The sequence below is a fragment of the Procambarus clarkii genome, chromosome 72 (genome assembly GCF_040958095.1).
Source record: "Procambarus clarkii isolate CNS0578487 chromosome 72, FALCON_Pclarkii_2.0, whole genome shotgun sequence".
In the NCBI taxonomy this organism is placed as follows: domain Eukaryota; kingdom Metazoa; phylum Arthropoda; class Malacostraca; order Decapoda; family Cambaridae; genus Procambarus; species Procambarus clarkii.
In genome coordinates this window covers 1895834-1915732 of record NC_091221.1, presented here as the reverse complement: position 1 = coordinate 1915732, position 19899 = coordinate 1895834, and the positions used below count along the sequence as shown (strand labels likewise).

General features: G+C 41.4%; 1 protein-coding gene across 2 annotated transcripts in view; it reads left to right on the top strand.

Annotated features, from left to right (window-relative positions):
* The window catches only part of LOC138356368 (heterogeneous nuclear ribonucleoprotein R-like), a 43080-nt gene extending 26187 nt beyond the window's left edge, over window positions 1-16893 (top strand). The window contains exons 2-5 of one of the 2 annotated variants that reach the window (XM_069312310.1): window positions 11083-11153; window positions 12029-12171; window positions 13160-13325; window positions 13505-16893. In XM_069312310.1, the coding sequence (XP_069168411.1) occupies window positions 11083-11153; window positions 12029-12171; window positions 13160-13325; window positions 13505-13704 (580 nt within the window). In that variant the 3' untranslated portion in view covers window positions 13705-16893. Of the gene's footprint in view, window positions 1-11082; window positions 11154-12028; window positions 12172-13159 lie in introns of both variants that reach the window. The other variant, XR_011224392.1, reaches the window with a different exon arrangement.
* The last annotated feature ends 3006 nt before the right edge of the window (window positions 16894-19899 follow it).

Genomic DNA, 19899 nt, shown 5'->3' with positions numbered 1-19899 from the left:
TTGTATTTGTGGTGGATGTCACTTCTGATCCGTTCCGCAAGCTTGCTCGGGCGTTGTTTTCACCTCCGGCTTGCTCAGGCGCTGCCTGAGCTGTCCTGGTTGTTGAACCGGGTGCTCTCTTCTCTCTTCTTCTCGGTTTGGGGTGGCCCTTCTCGTTCAGGACTGTTTTTCTACGGCTCTTTTCTTGTTGGCATTGGCCTCTCGGAGTCGGGTTGGAGAGTTTCATGCTCTCCTCCGGCGCAAGGGTTTTCTGCTCTTTCAGTCCTGGTGGTCTTTTCTTCATTTGCAGCGATCTCCTTTTCTGGCAAAGAATGAGTTTGCTACTTTCCGGAGGGGTCCTTGGGTTGTTGATGCTTGATTGGTTAGGCTAGGGGTGCATCATGTTTTGTGTCTGTGGCTCTTTGCTGTTATTTGTGCGTTATGGTCTCTGTGGCAGAGGATGGGTTCTGGGTTAACCCAGTTTTCCCTTCTTCCCTATTCCCGGGCGCGGGTCTTCCAGGTTGTCCGCAGGTCTATTCGGTTCAGCCAGCCTGCGGTCTTTTCCCGTGCCCACGCCGTTCGTAAGTTCAGCATTCGGCTACTGTTTTGGTAATGTTCTGACCTATCTTTTGGGCACGGGGCATTTGGAGGTCGAACAGGGTCCTGGCTGCACGTTACCTTGTTAATGTACCTAGTCCTTCTCAGGTGTGTATAGCCTTGGGTCACAAGTTGCGGCCTGTTGTCTCGACTTTGAGGTGAGAAGTGAGTAACGACCGCCTCCCGGGTGAGTCCCTTTTTCTTCTTGTCTTTGGTTAGGTAGCTCTGGAGAGCCAAAGGGGCTCTCCACAGAAAACCAGCGTTGAATGGAATGAAATGCCATTTTCTGGGCGAGACCTGGAGGCTCCCCGGCATCCCTCCCTCCCTCTGGTCGGCAGTTTTTCGCATTTTTGATACTCTGCTTCTGAACTGAAAAGAGTTGCCGGCATGGAGGTCTGGGACCCCGCCCTTCCATCCCCCTCCCTGGGAGGGGGGGGCTGCACAGACGGATGCGCGGCGGTTGTAGTGACGTCATGTTTGTTTCCTTGTTTTTGATTGGGGAGTTCTGTTTGCTAGTTCGGCTTTCGGTTTGCAATTTTTGATCAGCAGTAGTTTGTTTTGAGATTCCTACCTTTCTGGGTGTCTGACCTGGTAGACGGCAGACAAAGACTGCTTCCAATTACACGGGCGTGTCTTTAAGCCATTGCTCATCGTGCCTCTTGAGGGGGCCAGGTTCTGGCTCTGGTCCCCAGTAGGCTTAGAACTACTTCGATTGACTGTTGCCACGGTCTAATATATACACATCAGCCCGGTATAGCTCTGGGAAGCCTCCGGGTATCACCCAGAAAATGGCGTTTCATTACATTCAACCCTGGGTTTTTTATCTTTCGTTGTAATTACACGTACTTAAGTGTAGTTACAGGATGAGAGCTACGCTCGTGGTGTCCCGTCTTTCCAATACTCTTTATCGTATAACGCTTTGAAATTTCTGACAGTTTTGGCCTCCACCATCTTCTCACTTAGCTTGTTCCAGTCGTCTACCACTCTGTTTGCAAAAGAAAACTTTCTAATATTTTTTCGGCACCTTTGTTTTCTTGGCTTGAAACTATGACCTCTTGTTCTTGAAGTCGCAGAGTTTCAAGACTTCCTCTTTGCCAATTTGGTCAATTCCTGTTAGTATTTTATAAGTTGTGTTCATATCACCTCTTTTTCTTCTATCTTCTAGTTTTGGCATGTTTAACTCTAGATTCTCCATGTAACTCTTGTTTTTTCTGTTCTGGAAGCCTTTGTGTAGCATGCTGTTGCACCTTTTCCAGCTTCTTTATGTCCTTGAGATTTGGGCACCATACAACTGCTGCATATTCCAGTTTTGGTCTCACAAAAGTCATGAACAGTTTCTTTAGTATTTCACAATCCATATAATTAAAAGCAAGTCTGAAGTTGGAAAGCAACGCATGCACTCCTCTCACAATGTTCTTTATGTGTTCCTCTAGTGACAGCTTACTATTCAAAACCACCCCTAGGTCTCGTGGTGTACAGATTTCTGAGCCTACTGGGCTCTTATCATATCTACATTTGAAACTGTGTATGGATTCTGCCTCCACCACTATATTGCATTCCATTTGTTAATTACTCTGACACTGACAAAAATTCTTTCTAATGTCTCTGTGGCTCATATGGGTACTCAGTTTCCACCTGTTTTTCCTTGTTTGTGTTCCACCCATGCCAAATAGTTTGTCTTTGTCCACCATGTCAGTTCCTCTGAGAATTTTGTAGGTGGTGATTATATCTCCCCTAACTCTTCTGTCTTACAGGGATGTAAGGTTTAATTCCCATAGCCTTTCCTAGTAACCGTACTCTTAAGTTCTGGGATTAGTCTGATGGTATACCTTGTCTTGTATTAACTAGGTATGGACTCAAGGGTAGTGCTACGCACTCCACGATTGGTCTGACATATGTGGTAAACAAAGGTCTGAATGATTCCTTACACAAGTTTTTAAAGGCAGTTCTTATGTTGACCAATCTAGCATATGCTACTAATGCTATTATCCTTTTGATGTGGGCTTCTGGGGACAGATTTGATGTGATATCAACCGCCCAGATCATTCTCTCTACTTGACTCTTGAAGGATTTCACCTCCTAGATGGTACCTTGTGTTTGGCCTCCTGCTCCATTCACCTAATATCATTACTTTACACTTACTTGAGTTAAACTTTATTAGCCATATCTAGATCATTCCTACAGTTTGTCCAGGTCATCTAGTAGTCACTGTCTATCTTCGTCTGTCTTGATTCTTCTCATAATTTGTTCATTATTAGCAAACATTGAGAGGAATAAGTCTATACCTTTTTGAAGATTGTTTACATATATGTATCAGAAACAGGATGGGTTCAATCACAGATCACTGTGGAATTCCGCTGGTGGGATACTTGGAAGTTTAGTTTTCCCTTTGTTCTCCATGGATTATTCCGTCTTCCTTCCCCACCTGGGTCCTCCGAGCTCTGCAGTCATTTATGCCTTAGTATTGCTCTCTGTTTTGCTCTGTCTCACATAACCTTTAGTTTTTCTTTTGGCCCTTTGGACAGCTTCAGGGTGTGTTTTTCTGGCCCTGTGGGCCACTTTTTGGCCACTCCTGTTTAACAAAAAGTTAACATTTTCACTTACCATTTTTATAGTTTTTCCTTTAGCTACTTGGACTATTTGGCATGGTGGTGGTTGCTGCTTCACACTGTGCCTGCCTTAACAAATGGCTGGTTTTGACTTTCAACCTGTCTGAGAGCCAGTGATTATTTGCTGGTAGATCTGTTCCTCCTCACCTTCATTGTTTTGCATCTCCTGCTGGGGTGTTTTTCTCTAGTGTACATGCATGACTGCGTCTTTTTCTAGACAGTTGGATGTGTAGGGATTCTTTGACTTCCTTGTAGTACTTTCTCTAGGCATGACCCTTTGCTTGTTGCTTTCTTGTTCCTATAGGGAGCCATTTTTTGGTAGTTTTTCTTTCTGTTTCCTCATTTCTCTTCACCTATTGGCAGAGCACTAGGCTGCCTAACTGGATTTTGCAATAAGTTCTGTTGGAGGATTGTGCCTAGTTGGTTCCTTCCATTGAACTTTTGGTCATGTTCCTTTTGTTTTTGCTTGTATCTTCCGTACAGCTGCTTGTCAATACAGCTCATATGGTTCAGTTCTGCTTGTATTCCCAGTCCAATCTTTGGCTGTGTCACTCCACACTACTTTGGGTTGATGGGGGTTTTGCTTGTGTGCTCTGGTTCCTTCTATTCCTCTCCCTCCTTCCGTTGCCTAGATGGGGAGGGTGGGGCAGTAGGGTGTTGTGGTCCAGGTGTCTGTGCCTTGGTTCACCTTTTGCTGGTTTTTACTTATTTGCACATGCTGCTTTGTGTTCCTTGACTTTCTTCTTCCTGCACCTTCCTGTATTCTTGGATTCTTAGTTGGCACTCGAAAGTTGTGTGGGATCCTGGTTCTTGGACTGGTTTGTTTTGTCGCTTGTTGAGTTTATTAGCTCTTGAGTTTACCAGTTTCTTTGTTTGCCCTTCACCTTGTGAGGTCTGTAGTGGGGCTCCAGTGGCTCTTTGTCAATTTTTTGGCCTTCTTTTCTTTTGTTTTTTCTCTCCTTCTCTTAGGCATGGAAGTCTTTTGCCCTGTGTTCCTTGGGTATTTCTTCAGAAGGGTGCTCAGTTTTTTTTGTCTGACCTAGTAAGTTTGCCACTCTATGGTTTACCCTGCGGTTTCTGTATTCCTGCTTTACTCCACCTTCTCCTGGTAGTTCATTTTTTCCTGTGTGGGGTGCATCTCCACATTGAGCCAAAGTGCATGGGATTGTGTGAAAGTCATGTTCCGGCTTCAGTAGAAGCCTCAGGAAATTCTTGTGGGTCCAGTAAACTCTAGGTTGCAATCCTTATTACCATGTCGTGGTGTAGATGCTAAAAGCGTGTGGGTGAGAACACCCACCACATAGGTTTGAACCCTCATCACTTCTCCTACGGATTTTCTCCTTGATACAGTCACTGTATTGTGATTACTCTCTGTGTATAAATGCCAAAGTAACAGGTAAAGTTGGAAGGTTGAGTTTTAATTTTTCTAATAAACATATTGCAAAAAGTGACATAATTTCAAACAAAATCTAACCTAAGGAAGTAGTGAAGCTCAGTCCTTACATCATTACTGTTTTTCACTCATATAGACAATTATAACTCACAGTTTGAGTTGTCTTTTGCTGACAATACATGAGTCATATGTAATCTAACCTCTCTATATGTCATCTAGAGAGCATGGAAACGCAAACATAACAGTACCCAAGATTAATAATGTCATATAGAGAGCATGGGAAAGCAAATATAGCAACACCCAAGATTAATAATGTCACAGAGAGAGCATGAGAGAGCAAACATAGCAGTACCCAAGATTAATAATGTCACAGAGAGAGCATGAGAAAGCAAACATAGCAGTACCCAAGATTAATAATGTCACAGAGAGAGCATGAGAGAGCAAACATAGCAGTACCCAAGATTAATAATGTCACAGAGAGAGCATGAGAAAGCAAACATAGCAGTACCCAAGATTAATAATGTCACAGAGAGAGCATGAGAGAGCAAACATAGCAGTACCCAAGATTAATAATGTCACAGAGAGAGCATGAGAAAGCAAACATAGCAGTACCCAAGATTAATAATGTCACAGAGAGAGCATGAGAGAGCAAACATAGCAGTACCCAAGATTAATAATGTCACAGAGAGAGCATGAGAAAGCAAACATAGCAGTACCCAAGATTAATAATGTCACAGAGAGAGCATGAGAGAGCAAACATAGCAGTACCCAAGATTAATAATGTCTCAGAGAGCACGAGAAAGCAAACATAGCAGCACCCAAGATTAATAATGTCATATAGAGAGCATGAGAAAGCAAACATAGCAGTACCCAAGATTAATAATGTCATATAGAGAGCATGAGAAAACAAACATAGCAGTACCCAAGATTAATAATGTCATATAGAGAGCACGAGAAAGCAAACATAGCAGCACCCAAGATTAATAATGTCTCAGAGAGCACGAGAATGCAAACATAGCAGTACCCAAGATTAATAATGTCATATAGAGAGCATGAGAAAGCAAACATAGCAGTACCCAAGATTAATAATGTCACAGAGAGAGCACGAGAAAGCAAACATAGCAGCACCCAAGATTAATAATGTCATATAGAGAGCTTGGGAAAGCAAACATAGCAGCACCCAAGATTAATAATGTCATATAGAGAGCTTGGGAAAGCAAACATAGCAGCACCCAAGATTAATAATGTCATATAGAGAGCTTGGGAAAGCAAACATAAAGCACCCTGGAAAATTGAGGGTTAATAATGAGAACCTTGAAAGCAAAATCAATTTTATGCTAATTATGCACCATCAATAGTGCCCTTTTATAAGGAATACTGTTTTCTAATCACATCCCTTTTCAAGGCAAGCAACGTAGAGGAGATTAGAAAATATACGGAAATACTTTACTGCTTAGAATCAATCATTTAAAAGACTGGGATCACCTTAAAACTTACATATTGTATTCTGGTGCATACTGAAGATAAGACAAGATTGGAAATGGTACGGATACGGATACTATAGAAACTGAGGGAGAGCTAGGTGTATAAAAGTTAAAAGTGGAACCAACATTGTAAAAAACCTACATTACCTGGGAATACAAAGTGAAGTGGAAAGGAATAGCGGACTTATATAACAAAGACTGCAAAGATACATCCAAATAAAATGTAATGCACAGTAATTTTAGCTGCAGTTTTAGGGCAAGCTAAGAAAACATGTGAATTGTAAAAACAGATGTGAGTAAGAAGGAAAACATTTTCCATTCAGAAACAGTGGGGGCTGATGGCAGAACAAGCAAACAACCAATATTATTAAGGAAAGGATGCTGCCAGTAGGCCTACAGCTCTTTAGTAACTGTGAAGGCAAAACCAACAAAGGAAAATGAGAAACCTAGAGAACTAAAGGCAGCCTGATTGATAGCTGTCCAAGATGGCACCCAAGCCAAAACAGAAGTCCAGTGTTGACAAATGGCACACCCGTAAGGAAAGATCCAGGGTAACCTTGCAGTTATCTTGTGATGTTTTTAGGGCTCAATGTCCCCGCGGCCCGGTCCTTGACCAAGCCTCCTCGTTGCTGGACTGGTCAACCAGGCTGTTGGACGCGGCTGCTCGCAGCCTGATGTATAAGTCACAGCCTGGTTGATCAGGTATCCTTTGGAGGTGTTTATCAAGTTCTGTCTTGAACACTGTGAGGGGTTGGCCAGTTATGCCCCTTATGTGTAGTGGAAGTGTGTTGAACAGTCTCGGGCCTCTGATGTTCCTCAGGCCTCTGATGAGGGTAGGTGACATAAGCACAGTCATGAAGCATAATTAAAAACTATCAAAGCATTATGATCCCCAGCAGCAGTAATGGTTCAAGAAAATCTAGTACCACCTAGCAAAAGAACAAGAAACATGGAAACATAGCTATAGACAACAGGAAGAAGAGTTAAAGGGCAGAATGCTGAGGTTTCAGGTGACATAAGCAGTCAGGCACATTACACTACAACATTGATCATTTGTCTTGTTTCCAATGAGTGACCATTTTCCTTCAAGCACAGATACAGTACTGTACTTGTTTTGTTGTAGCTATGCATTCTGGTGGCTTTTTATCATTTTGTGGTCGATTTCTTATACCCTACTTCCCGTGCCTTATTGCGAGCCAAATTCTGGTTCCTGCTCCTAGTAGGCGATGGATGAATTTAAATGGTCTGGTGTTTTGCTCTACCGTTACCTTTCAGTTACCTTTTGTAGGTTCTGAGGAGCAATATCCCCGTGGGCTGGTCTCTGACTAGGTCTCCTGTTTGGTGGTACTATATATGCTCAGGAAGTCACTGAAAAGTTCATCCCTGAAAGCATATCGGTGAATTAGAAAAAGTACAGACTTGCTACTAAATAGCTCCCAGACTTGCAACACAAGAGCTGTTAGGAGAGGCTGAATGCATTAAGGAACTCAAAAGTAAGAGACAAGATAAAGAAATGCTATAATAACAACATGCAAAATTGTGACAAGTATTGATGAAGTTGATAAAAGAAATTTTGTAAACCCACATTAAGAACAAGAGGCCAAAGTTTCAACCAAACAAAATAAATGGACCCCACAAAAAATTTAAAAAATTATCTTTTGAGAAAAGAGTTGAAACACATTAAATAAATTAATGAGAGGATAATAAATGTCAAAATAATGACAAGTTTTAATATGTCTTACAACATTGATTAGAGGGTAGACAATTCACCATAAATGTAGCTCACATCTTGTAAATACACAACCCATCCTCCTGTTTTGGTAGTATTTATAGTAATGATGAGGACCATAGTATATATATTGACATACGGTGAAACCTCGAGTGACGAGTGACTCCAGTTACGAGCATTTCGAGTAACGAGCGAGTCACTCGCAGAAAATTTGTCTCGACTGAGGAGTTTTTGCTCAATTAACGAGCAAACCACATGGTGCTTCCTAGCGTTCCCGCTGGTTCTCGGACACCTCCAACGACAGTGTTGTGGTTGTTTCGCAAGACGAGCATTTCACATGACGAGCTCGGTGCAGGAACGGATTAAATTCGTTAATCGACGCTCCACCATACAACAAAATTTGAACTATTGAGTTGGACAAACTGGAAAACTATTTTTTACTTGTGTTGCTTTGACAAATTAAACTAACCTATTCTAACCTCCCTAGGCCTAGTACACAATATCTGAGGCCTAATATATTACATATGTGTGCTATACTGCACTAGGCCTAGGAATATTTAAGTTAGTGTTTTAGCTTCATTTATTTTAAAAGAATTCCTTACTATTCAGTATATTGTACTACTATCTAAAAGCTAAGAACGTACGAATTCTGACTACAGTATTGACGATCGTCACAATAGATACTATCTAAACAGGAGGATGGGTTGAAATACACCTGGGTATTATACACATACATACCAACACATTTTCTCAAATTGACACTCTCTAAAACAATCAAGTGTTTTGTCTGTCCAGACCCACCCACCTACATACACAATACTCTTATGAACAAATTGACAACATTTGTACATGCCACACTTGTTCATACTATCCATCAACATCCCATGTGTACACTATCCAACAATGCTGTTTGTGCACACTATCCACCAACACCACTTGTGCACACTATCCAGCAACACCACTTGTGCACACTATCCATCAACACCACTTGTGCACACTATACATCAACACCACTTCTGTACACTATCCATCACCACCACTTGTGCACACTATCCATCAACACCACTTGTGCACACTATCCACCAACACCACTTGTGCACACTATCCACCAACACCACTTGTGCACACTATCCATCAACACCACTTGTGCACACTATCCAGCAACACCACTTGTGCACACTATCCACCAACACCACTTGTGCACACTATCCAGCAACACCACTTGTGCACACTATCCACCAACACCACTTGTGCACACTATCCATCAACACCACTTGTGCACACTATACATCAACACCACTTCTGTACACTATCCATCACCACCACTTGTGCACACTATCCATCAACACCACTTGTGCACACTATCCATCAACACCACTTGTGCACACTATCCATCACCACCACTTGTGCACACTATCCATCAACACCACTTGTGCACACTATCCATCAACACAACTTGTGCACACTATCCATCAACACAACTTGTGCACACTATCCATCAACACAACTTGTGCACACTATCCACCAACACCACTTGTGCACACTATCCACCAACACCACTTGTGCACACTATCCACCAACACCACTTGTGCACACTATCCATCAACACCTCTTGTGCACACTATCCATCAACACCACTTGTGCACACTATCCATCAACACCACTTGTGCACACTATCCATCAACACCACTTGTGCACACTATCCATCAATGCCACTTGTGCACACTATCCATCAACACCACTTGTGCACACTATACATCAACTCCACTTGTGCACACTATCCATCAACACCACTTGTGTACACTATCCATCAACACAACTTGTGCACACTATCCATCAACACCACTTGTGCACACTATCCATCAATGCCACTTGTGCACACTATCCATCAACACCACTTGTGCACACTATACATCAACTCCACTTGTGCACACTATCCATCAACACCACTTGTGCACACTATCCATCAACACCACTTGTGCACACTATCAATACCACTTGTGCACACTATCCATCAACATCACTTGTGCACACTATCCATCAACACCACTTGTGCACACTATCCATCAATGCCACTTGTGCACACTATCCATCAATGCCACTTGTGCACACTATCCATCAACACCACTTGTGCACACTATCCATCAACACCACTTGTGCACACTATCCATCAACACCACTTGTGCACACTATCCATCAACACCACTTGTGCACACTATCCATCAACACCACTTGTGCACACTATCCATCAACACCACTTGTGCACACTATCCATCAACACCACTTGTGCATACTATCCATCAACACCACTTGTGCACACTATCCATCAATGCCACTTGTGCACACTATCCATCAACACCACTTGTGCACACTATACATCAACTCCACTTGTGCACACTATCCATCAACACCACTTGTGTACACTATCCATCAACACAACTTGTGCACACTATCCATCAACACCACTTGTGCACACTATCCATCAACACCACTTGTGCACACTATCCATCAACACCACTTGTGCACACTATCCATCAACACCACTTGTGCACACTATACATCAACTCCACTTGTGCACACTATCCAGCAACACCACTTATGTACACTATCCATCAACACAACTTGTGCACACTATCCATCAACACAACTTGTGCACACTATCCATCAACACCACTTGTGCACACTATCCATCAACACCACTTGTGCACACTATCCATCAACACCAATTGTGCACACTATCCATCAACACCACTTGTGTACACTATCCATCAACACCACGTGTGCACACTATCCATCAATGCCACTTGTGCACACTATCCATCAACACCAATTGTGCACACTATCCATCAACACCACTTGTGTACACTATCCATCAACACCACGTGTGCACACTATCCATCAATGCCACTTGTGCACACTATCCATCAATACCACTTGTGCACACTATCCACCAACACCACTTGTGCACACTATCCATCAACACCAATTGTGCACACTATCCACTAACACCACTTGTGCACAACTTGTGCACATTATCCATCAACACTGCTTGTGCACACTACCCATACACATCCCTTATGCACTCTAGCCATGCACACCCCTTGTGCACACTACCTATGCAGACAACCCCACCAAATGCACTGTATTAACAATTATATGGGTCTTACGTTAGGCTTATAATTAACAACTGTAACTGGCCGAGTCTTAAAAATTCATTGCTGTATTTGTTGTTGTGAAATGTGCTTTTACAACTTTGAATGTTGTATGAAATAGTATTTGATATTATTGCAGGATGCCCGTGCCCCCGGCCATGCTGCGTGGTGGGCGGGGAGGGGGTCGAGGGGGCGGTCGCAGTGACTATGGTAAGTGGTGGAACTATTACAACTATTACTGGGGTCCAAGACCACAAAAGAACACAGGATACAACTATTACTGGAATAACTACAGTTGGTACTATTGATTACTCATCAATATGGGACCAGAACATCAAGTACTGTAATTATAATTTTCAAATAATGGTGCTGAGAGTTGTATATATGACTGTCCCAGTGATAATGCTGTGCTTGTTTATATTGCCATTTTGAATTACAAGCCTAATGATCTCACTCCTTTTTGGGAGTGGCATTACTCCTGTTTATAGCCACTGTTGACAAGCTCTACTTAAGAACTTTATTTTTTGGACAAAGTGATAGACTAGACATTAAGGTACAGGGACAGGCCCCTGTATTAATGGAATAGGCAAATTGAGCTTAATATTGCTCTTAAATATTTAACTGTATATGCATGGATTGGCTTGTTTTGTTTGTAATTTTTTCTTATGTTATATTGGCAATACTTGCTAAAAGTAGTTATGTATGAAATTTTATGTTAACTAAATTTGAAGACTTCCCTGTATCATAATATATGAAAAAATAAACTAGTTGTCATGGAATTGACTTGCTCTTCTTCCCTTCAACTTCCTGGCCCCAATTGCTTTTCAGAGGTACCTGGTAGTGGTCCTTTGAAGATGCAGTTTGTGCAGTTGTCTCTTGATACTCTGGCTTATTCGTTGCATTCTTTAGTTACAAGTATCATGTGTACAGACACTTGTCCTGTAAATCACCAAAACAGATCATTTTTTATTGATTAGTTCTTCCCGGCATGCCCTCTTTAGTATATATATAAAGTATATTTGATGTTAGTAAGAAATTCAATTTTACTGTTATTAGCTATCAACAACATTTGGTATTATTTCTAGATTATGATTACGACTATTATGGTTATGGCGATTATCAAGGTGGCTACAGTGACCCGTATTACGACGACTATTACCGTTATGAAGATTACTATTACGATTACTCCCCGTATCCTATGGGGCGTGGTCGCACCAAATCAGTGCCGGTGGGTCCCAGTGTCCATTCTCAGTTACTGTAGTATTGAAGTGTCATACATGGCGTGGCCTCACACTCCATACCAGTGCCTGGATGTTGAGGCTTGTCTAGTGGGTCAGAATTCATCTCCAGAGTCGTCTTTCTTGTGGCTGCATGACAATTTCTTTTATGGCCTATGAAAAGTTGAGAGCATGATTCTTTATTCTTGACCTTGCCTTACTAAGTGATAATCTTGAAATTTTACATACTAGTAGGTTTCAGAGCAGATTCTATGTTAAATACCTCCATGAATTTCCTTATTTAGCAGTGTTATTGATAGAGTGAAAAGAGAAAACAAATTAGAAAAAGAAAAGAACAGAGGAGCAAAATCTATGCACTATACTACTGACTTAGACAGTGGACTACACTATGCAAATAGTTTCTATGATTTTTGTCCAAGCACACTCAAATCTTCCCTAACTGGCAAAAGTGGATGGCTCTTGATCTATTGTGTTACAAGAGTCTGTGCACTGAGTCTTAGGTGGTTAGAAAGGTAGAAAGGTTTGTTACAAGCATTTGGGAGCTGTGGAAGTGTGAGGCCACGTTTTGTTGGGTCCCATGCCTGAGCCAGCATTACAGCAGCTCGGGGCTATGGTGGCTAAAACATGGCCGGGAAGAAGATTAACGATTCTCATGATAATGTATGATAATAGAGTTTACAATAGCACTACAGACTTCAGTAGCTCAGCAAGAATCACTACTTGGTACCATGCCCCGTGCCGTACCATTCCTGGTGCTAACTTGTCCCCAGTTATTTCTAGAACCCCGTTATGCACCACATCTCTGGCTCAGGGATGGTGACTCGTACTTTGCTTTAGTATTTATAGAGCCTTTTCAAGCTTACTGCATACTTGCTGTCATAATGCTTACCTCATTATCGAAGTCACAGTTTTATCTTGAACATTACTGCATTGTTGAGGGAGGTTGACCACTGATTGTGGGTTGCCTTGTGCTTTCAGGCTGGCCGTGGGTATGGTATGGCGAACCGTGGCCGCGGCGCTGTCCCTTCCCCCCGTGGGGGGCGGGGTATGGTGCCCCGAGGGGGGGCCATGGGGGGGCGTATGACTCGGCCGCCGCGCGCGGGGCAGGGGTTCAGAGGGTCCGCCAGGGGGGCAAATCTAGCAGGTGAGTCTTGAGCCGTCACTCCCTTGTATCTTGTGCCTACACCACCAACACTAAAAGATCATGTTTCATAGTGTGCCATCACTTGATGAGAAATAGGCCAGGGGAAAGCCTGTGATGCATATAATTCTTCCATTGTAGAGATCAGTCAGATAAGTGAGATGAAGCTTGATCCATTACAGGTAAAAGAAAGTTGGATGGCGGGCACCAGAACGAGGGGGACTCAAAGAGACGGTTCCAGAACACCGGTGCTAGCTGGGGGAACCAGCCTATCCCACAGCAGCCGCTGAGCTCATACAGTGGGGCCAACGGCAGCAAGTACGGCGGGGCAGGCGGGGACCAGCAATGGTACCACGACAGCTATCCACAATCGTGGAGCTGAGGTGTAAGCGGGTGGGCCGCCAGCGCCAGGTGTAGAGGGTGGGGCGGGGGCATGGCGGGGCTCAACTCTACCAAGTACAGTATGTTGGTCTGTCCAGGAAAGCCTGTTATCAGGCTGAGAAGGACATTCCTGCCATTTGTATGTATGGGAGAAGTATCGGTGCTAGCATCAGATACAGGGCCCATGGATGATGGCCGCCCCACCAGTGCTGCGTCAGTGGGGCCTGGAGAGGGCCGGCTGCCAATTCCCGGTTGTACCTTTGTCTGGCCGGGGTGAGGGGCCGCAGTCCACCCCACCAGTGAGACATGTACCTGAAAAACATCTCCACCATACCCAAACCCACCAGGTCAGTTGGGTAATAAAACATAACTAAATCTAGTAGGAGGAAGTCTCACAAGAGTGCTGCTCTAAATTTAATCACTGTTAACCACTAGGATGAATAAAAGCCAAACTGTATTCATAAAATTTCAATCCAAGTGGTTTTAATGAGCAGGCTGTTTTATTCCCGCTTACTTTGTGTTTCACATGCAATCTTCTTGTCTTTCAATAAAATCTAAAAGAATAGATCCCATTACAAACCTCTAATATGTCCAGCAGTTTGCCCCCCTAGTTCTGGAGACTAATCAATTCAGTGGAAATGGTTAGTGGAAAAATAGCTGCCCAAATTCCTGTATTAGAATTGATGTCAGTGCTACAACAGCAGTACCATTTCCTATTATTCAGGTGTGTCATCAATAAAGATTTTGCCTTCCTCTTCTTCATGAAGTATGATACAAGGTCATTCATAAAAGGGGAAATTGCCAATGGAATTTTCTTGTTTATTAGCATTCATAAGCAAATTACCAAAATTATAGCAGCATCAGAACCTCCATCCTGTTTGCCCCATATTACACTGTTTATACATATTTTTTTCCCCAAAAGGCGGTCCTGCATGCATATTTCAGTGACCACACTATTTTCTTTTGATATCCCTAAATGCTGTGTCCACTGAATAACTCTTGAACCTTGCTACTTGATTTGTAGTTCTTAGTTGGCATTAAGCAGATGCTCAGTGCAAGATTGATTCAATGCTCGTGAACATATTGGAATGTTGTCAGAAACCAATTCAATGGAACCCAATAATTTAAGATTTAACCCATATAGGTATTGCAGTATTTGTGAATTCAAGCATGATTTTTATGGATTTTCTTATGTACTAATTAGAAAGATCCATATCCAGTGATTGTAGACTGATTGAGGTGATTGCTATAGACTGATTGGTCTGAAATTAAATTTGTTTGGATCTGTACACATCTGGATGCAAATGCTACTCATGTGATCTGTGGAAGGGTGACCAGTGTATGAGACACATTGCCAGTCACAGGGAAAGATTTGGTGTGTTTGGATGACAAAGCAGTTATCTTTGGTGGAGATTGGACCAACTGGCTGTGACTAATTTGCGAAGACTTGAAATGTAGAGTTTATTGTGTGTGTTATCTAGGGGCTGTCAAATGGAGAATGCCTGGAATCTGAAATTGATTTTTCAGTTTTCCAGATTCTCAGTCCTTTGGGACAGATTGTGGTTCCTGATAATGAATTGTTGTATTCATAGTTATAAGAATTTCTTGTGATAAGTAAACCAGAGCTAGTTAATAGATGCTCATTTTTTTTAAGTATCATTGTATGGTAATTGGACAGCACTCTTACATAAGTTGTGCAAAAGCTATTTTTTTTTTTTATATAGAATTCATTTAAGTCATATATTTAAAAAAAATGTTATTACATAATTTAAATTTATTATTATAAGTTTGTTCAGGCAAAAAATATGTATTTCTAAACAGGTATCAATTATTCTCATTTAATTGGCTAATTGCAGTAAGGCATTTTTATTATATAATGCTGTGCCTCCGTCAGTACAGATGAAAATAGGTTACAGTAGATTTTAATTGGATCCTCAAGTTTCTAGACTTGTGATGACCTTGGACCAGACTAAATATACTACATACTGAGAATTGGCACTTTAATGAGTTCAATTTTACTCATATATGTCTTGTTAAAAAAAAAAAAGTTGAAGGTGATTTAGTGGAAATTAGATGTATTTTTAGCTAATGCCAGATGTGTAAATTGAGTTTGCCAGTTGTGGTGTCAGCTACATGTATGGGGAAAAAAAATAATAACCAAAAAAAAAAAACTTGAAGAAAAGATACATTAGCTTTTGGTGTGACTTTGAGGCTTGCAGCATCACTCCACTACATCTGTCGTCACCATGAGGAAGGTGGGATGGTGTTTATTGCATGCTAAAAAGATCACATTATCCACTCTTACATACTCAACATATCTGGGGCATTAGACATTGTTTTATGTGTTTTCCTGCTTAGTGAGTGGGTAATGTTGACAATAAATTTTTGTAATAGTGACAAAGAAATTATATAAAAAAAAATTCAAATTTTCAATAATGAGGAAATATGTTACATTTACCTAACTCTTGTAGCTATGGACAACACACTGTGCTTCATTTTAATTGATTATTATATTTTCTAAAGTGTATATGTAGTAAACAAATTTATATATTCAAAAGTGTATAGTAAATATTCATGAACATAGTGATATATTCTAAAGAATATAGGCAAATTTTTCTCAAATATATTATTGTAGTACTCTGGGACATCATAAGATATTGAAAGTGCATGCCATGTTTTACTGAGAAATATGAGACATTAGCTATTTCTAATGAATAATTTTTAATATACCATCAATCAATGGTAGTAGGTTTGCAGTGTGTATTATGGTAATGGCTGGAAATGGTCTTTAGCAAATGAGTGCTTGTGACCATTGGAGTCATTGACAATGCATTATCTGCAGTAGTATTTTAATTCTCAGACAAAGACTTGCCTCTTCAATACGTTTTGTTCAGCCAGTTTTGATATGGCATACCTTAAGTATGGACACTTGACTTTGGTAGGACATTTTACCTTTATTTTATCTACCGTACCGTCGATCACACAACGTCCACAAAGATTTGTTAAAGAGTTTGTCAGGAGATATTGGTGATGTATGCCTGTACTGTACACTGTAAGGTTAGTATGTTCAAGAGGTGGTTGCCTTAGCCAAGAGGACTGAAGGGAGGTTGTACCACAAGCTGGATCTTGGGAGTCCGAGACTCAACTGTACCCAGTGATTGAATGGAAGTAAAGGAGATTTCCATTGGTTTATGTTTTTTGTTTTCACCCTTTCAAAAAAATAAAAATCTACAAGTTATACAACAGATGGTAAGGTAGAAATTAAATTTATTTTATTAACTTTCCAGAATGATGGTTTGGCATAATTTGTAAGTATGTAAATTCTCTTCAGTTTTTTTAAGGTTGTTAAAACCTTTTTTTTTTTTCCTCATAATTATGTGTGGTCATTAGAGCCTCGAGTTATATTTAAATAAATTATTTACTGTTTGAATGAAACTTCATTCAGTATTCCCACATGAAGTGGGAAGAGTTATTACTAAAAGGTATTTATGTCATGTGAAAGTATCACATTTTTGCTCTGCACTGCATTATTTAAATATGGAATTTGATACTTTGTTATGTTATTGAGTAAATCATTTTAATCTTGAAGGACATTTAACAAGTATCAACACTGAAATTGTACAGTAATATTCTATGCCTTGCCCCCTCATACATAACGACAAAATTCTTATCATATTGTTTATTACCATCCAGAAAGAATAAATGTCATATTAATTCTCTATGTGCTTTGATTGGCTGTGGAGAAGTCATAAGGTTGGCCACTTTTGGTAGCTGGAGGACTTGCTTGCTGCTCAGCCAGCACAATAATGAGTGGCGCACCCACCTCCCAATTTCTCTTTCAATTTTATTTTCTTATTTCATGCTTATATTTTTTAAATAGTCAAATGATATATTGTATTTTCACTAGTGATTATAATGTTTCATATAATGTGCAATGTACATACAAATACACCTTATGTGTGTCTCATTATGCACACAACCTATATTTTGTCCTATCAATATTTACATGAGCATAAGTCTTACAGTTGCACATAGGACACATTTTACATGCAAATATGTACATGGACAACACCAATTTGTTGTTTTTAAAGGGTTTGGAGAGTGATAATCAGAGGTACAGTCAAGTTACAAAGTGCAATGGCATTACATTCTTGTTGCACCATGTGTCAGCAACATGCATTTCTGTTCCCAGTGCTAATTGTCTTGCATAAAAAGCATTGCTTTGCACTGCAACAGGTGGTAGGTAGTCAATGTAGTATCATGACAATTCTCCTTTCCAAAGACTGTCAGGTAGATATCGTGTATTATGCATGGTACTAGGCCTACTTGTGCTGGTTGTGCTGGACCTTGCTTGCACCACAAACACTTAATAGATCAAGCACCAAGATCACAATTATACATTTTCATCAGAATCATATATTGTAGTATCAAATATGCTCCAATTGGTTGTGAAATTGTCTGCAGCATTCCACAGCTTTGTGTCAAGGTGTTGCCACACCACCTCACTTCCTCAGGCTGATTTCTCTTACTGGAATTGAAGATCGTTCTCTCTTCTGATGTACATTATTCAGGATTCCAAAATTTATAAAACCCACAATAATATTATTTTCATCAAATTTAGTATCTATTGGTGTAATATTGGTTCCACTTGACAATACATTTCTCTCCACCACAATTGATATATAACTTACAAAATTATCATCAATAGCACCTACAATCAGTACAGATTGCAATATTAATATTTTTCATACAATTTAGTAGCCTGTGAAAGCAAATTATTTTAATAAACAAAAAACCAACATTGAATGTAATGAAACGCCATTTTCTGGGTGAGCCTCGGAGGCTCCCTAAAGCTATCTGAACTGATAATGTGCTATATTAGTTTGAGGTCATCAGTCACAGGAGTCCTTTTGCCTACCAGGGACCACGGGCCGGAACATGGGCCTACTCAGAGAGGCGCAGGGAGCAATGGCCCATGACCACTTTACATTAAAAGTATGTCATAATTGCCATCGACCGGGGAGGGCACCCAGAAAGAAACAAAACAGACCACAATCTGGTGAAATTTGCAACCTATGTCCAAAAAGTGCAAAAGAACTCCCCCTGAAAGAAAACAAACACGCAACATTTCATCCAACTTGCACTCCTACGTGTTATTGCTCCCCCCCCACCCTAAAGCGGAGATGGGGAGCTGGTAGCCCACCACCATAATTCTTGAATGATGAAGACCGCAAACCAGAGGGAGGGTGTCAGGGCTCACCCAGAAAATGGCATTTCATTACATTCAACGCTGGTTTTCTGTGGGGAGCTCTGTTGGCTTCCTGAAGCTAACTACCTACAGATAAGTAAAAACAGGGACTTGGCCAGGAAACGACATTACCGCACGTCTCAAGGCAAAGTAGAGACTGGCGGCCGCAACAGGATCCCCAATGCAACATAAGGCCGTAGAGGGCCTGGGATGTTCACGAGATACCTGGCGGCTAGGACCCTAGTCGACCTCCAAAACCCCCCCACACCCGAATATCAACCCGAGACATATTACAAAAGACAGCTGCAAGAGCAGTATATTTCCTCACATCATGAGTACGAGGGTAGACTGCAAGCTGGCTAGACTTAATTACACTGCAGATAGCCTGAAACACATAAGCCCTGGAACAGGGAACCAGGGGAAACTGGATCCACCCAGAGCACATCCACCATCACCGAATCAGTGGGCTGCAGGTAGCAATGTAAAGCCACCACCAGACACAGCACATGATGCAGCCCTGGCCTAACCAACCAAGCCTCCACAACCAATGGACCCTTCCAGAACCCAGTTGTCTCATTCATCGCCAAAAAATAAGGAGAAGGCTGCAAACGAACAAAACAACCTCCAGGACCAAACAAACAGAACCCCTGGCGCCGGAGAAGAGCATGAAGCTCCCCAACCCGAACCCCAGAGGCCAAAGCTAACAAAGAAGGCATTCCCAAAGCAATCCTGTATCTTTGGGTCCACAACAAACTGAGGAAAAGAAAGAAAGGAAAGAACCTGGTTCAAAGACCAAGACAGCTCAGGCGGCACATTAGCAGGCCGGAGGTGAAAAAAACACATGAGAGAGCTTCTGGAACGGAGCAGAAGTGACATCCATCTCCGAACACAAGCTGCAGTGGCTCCACCAATACCGCACGATAAGAAGCAACATTATTTGGCATAAGA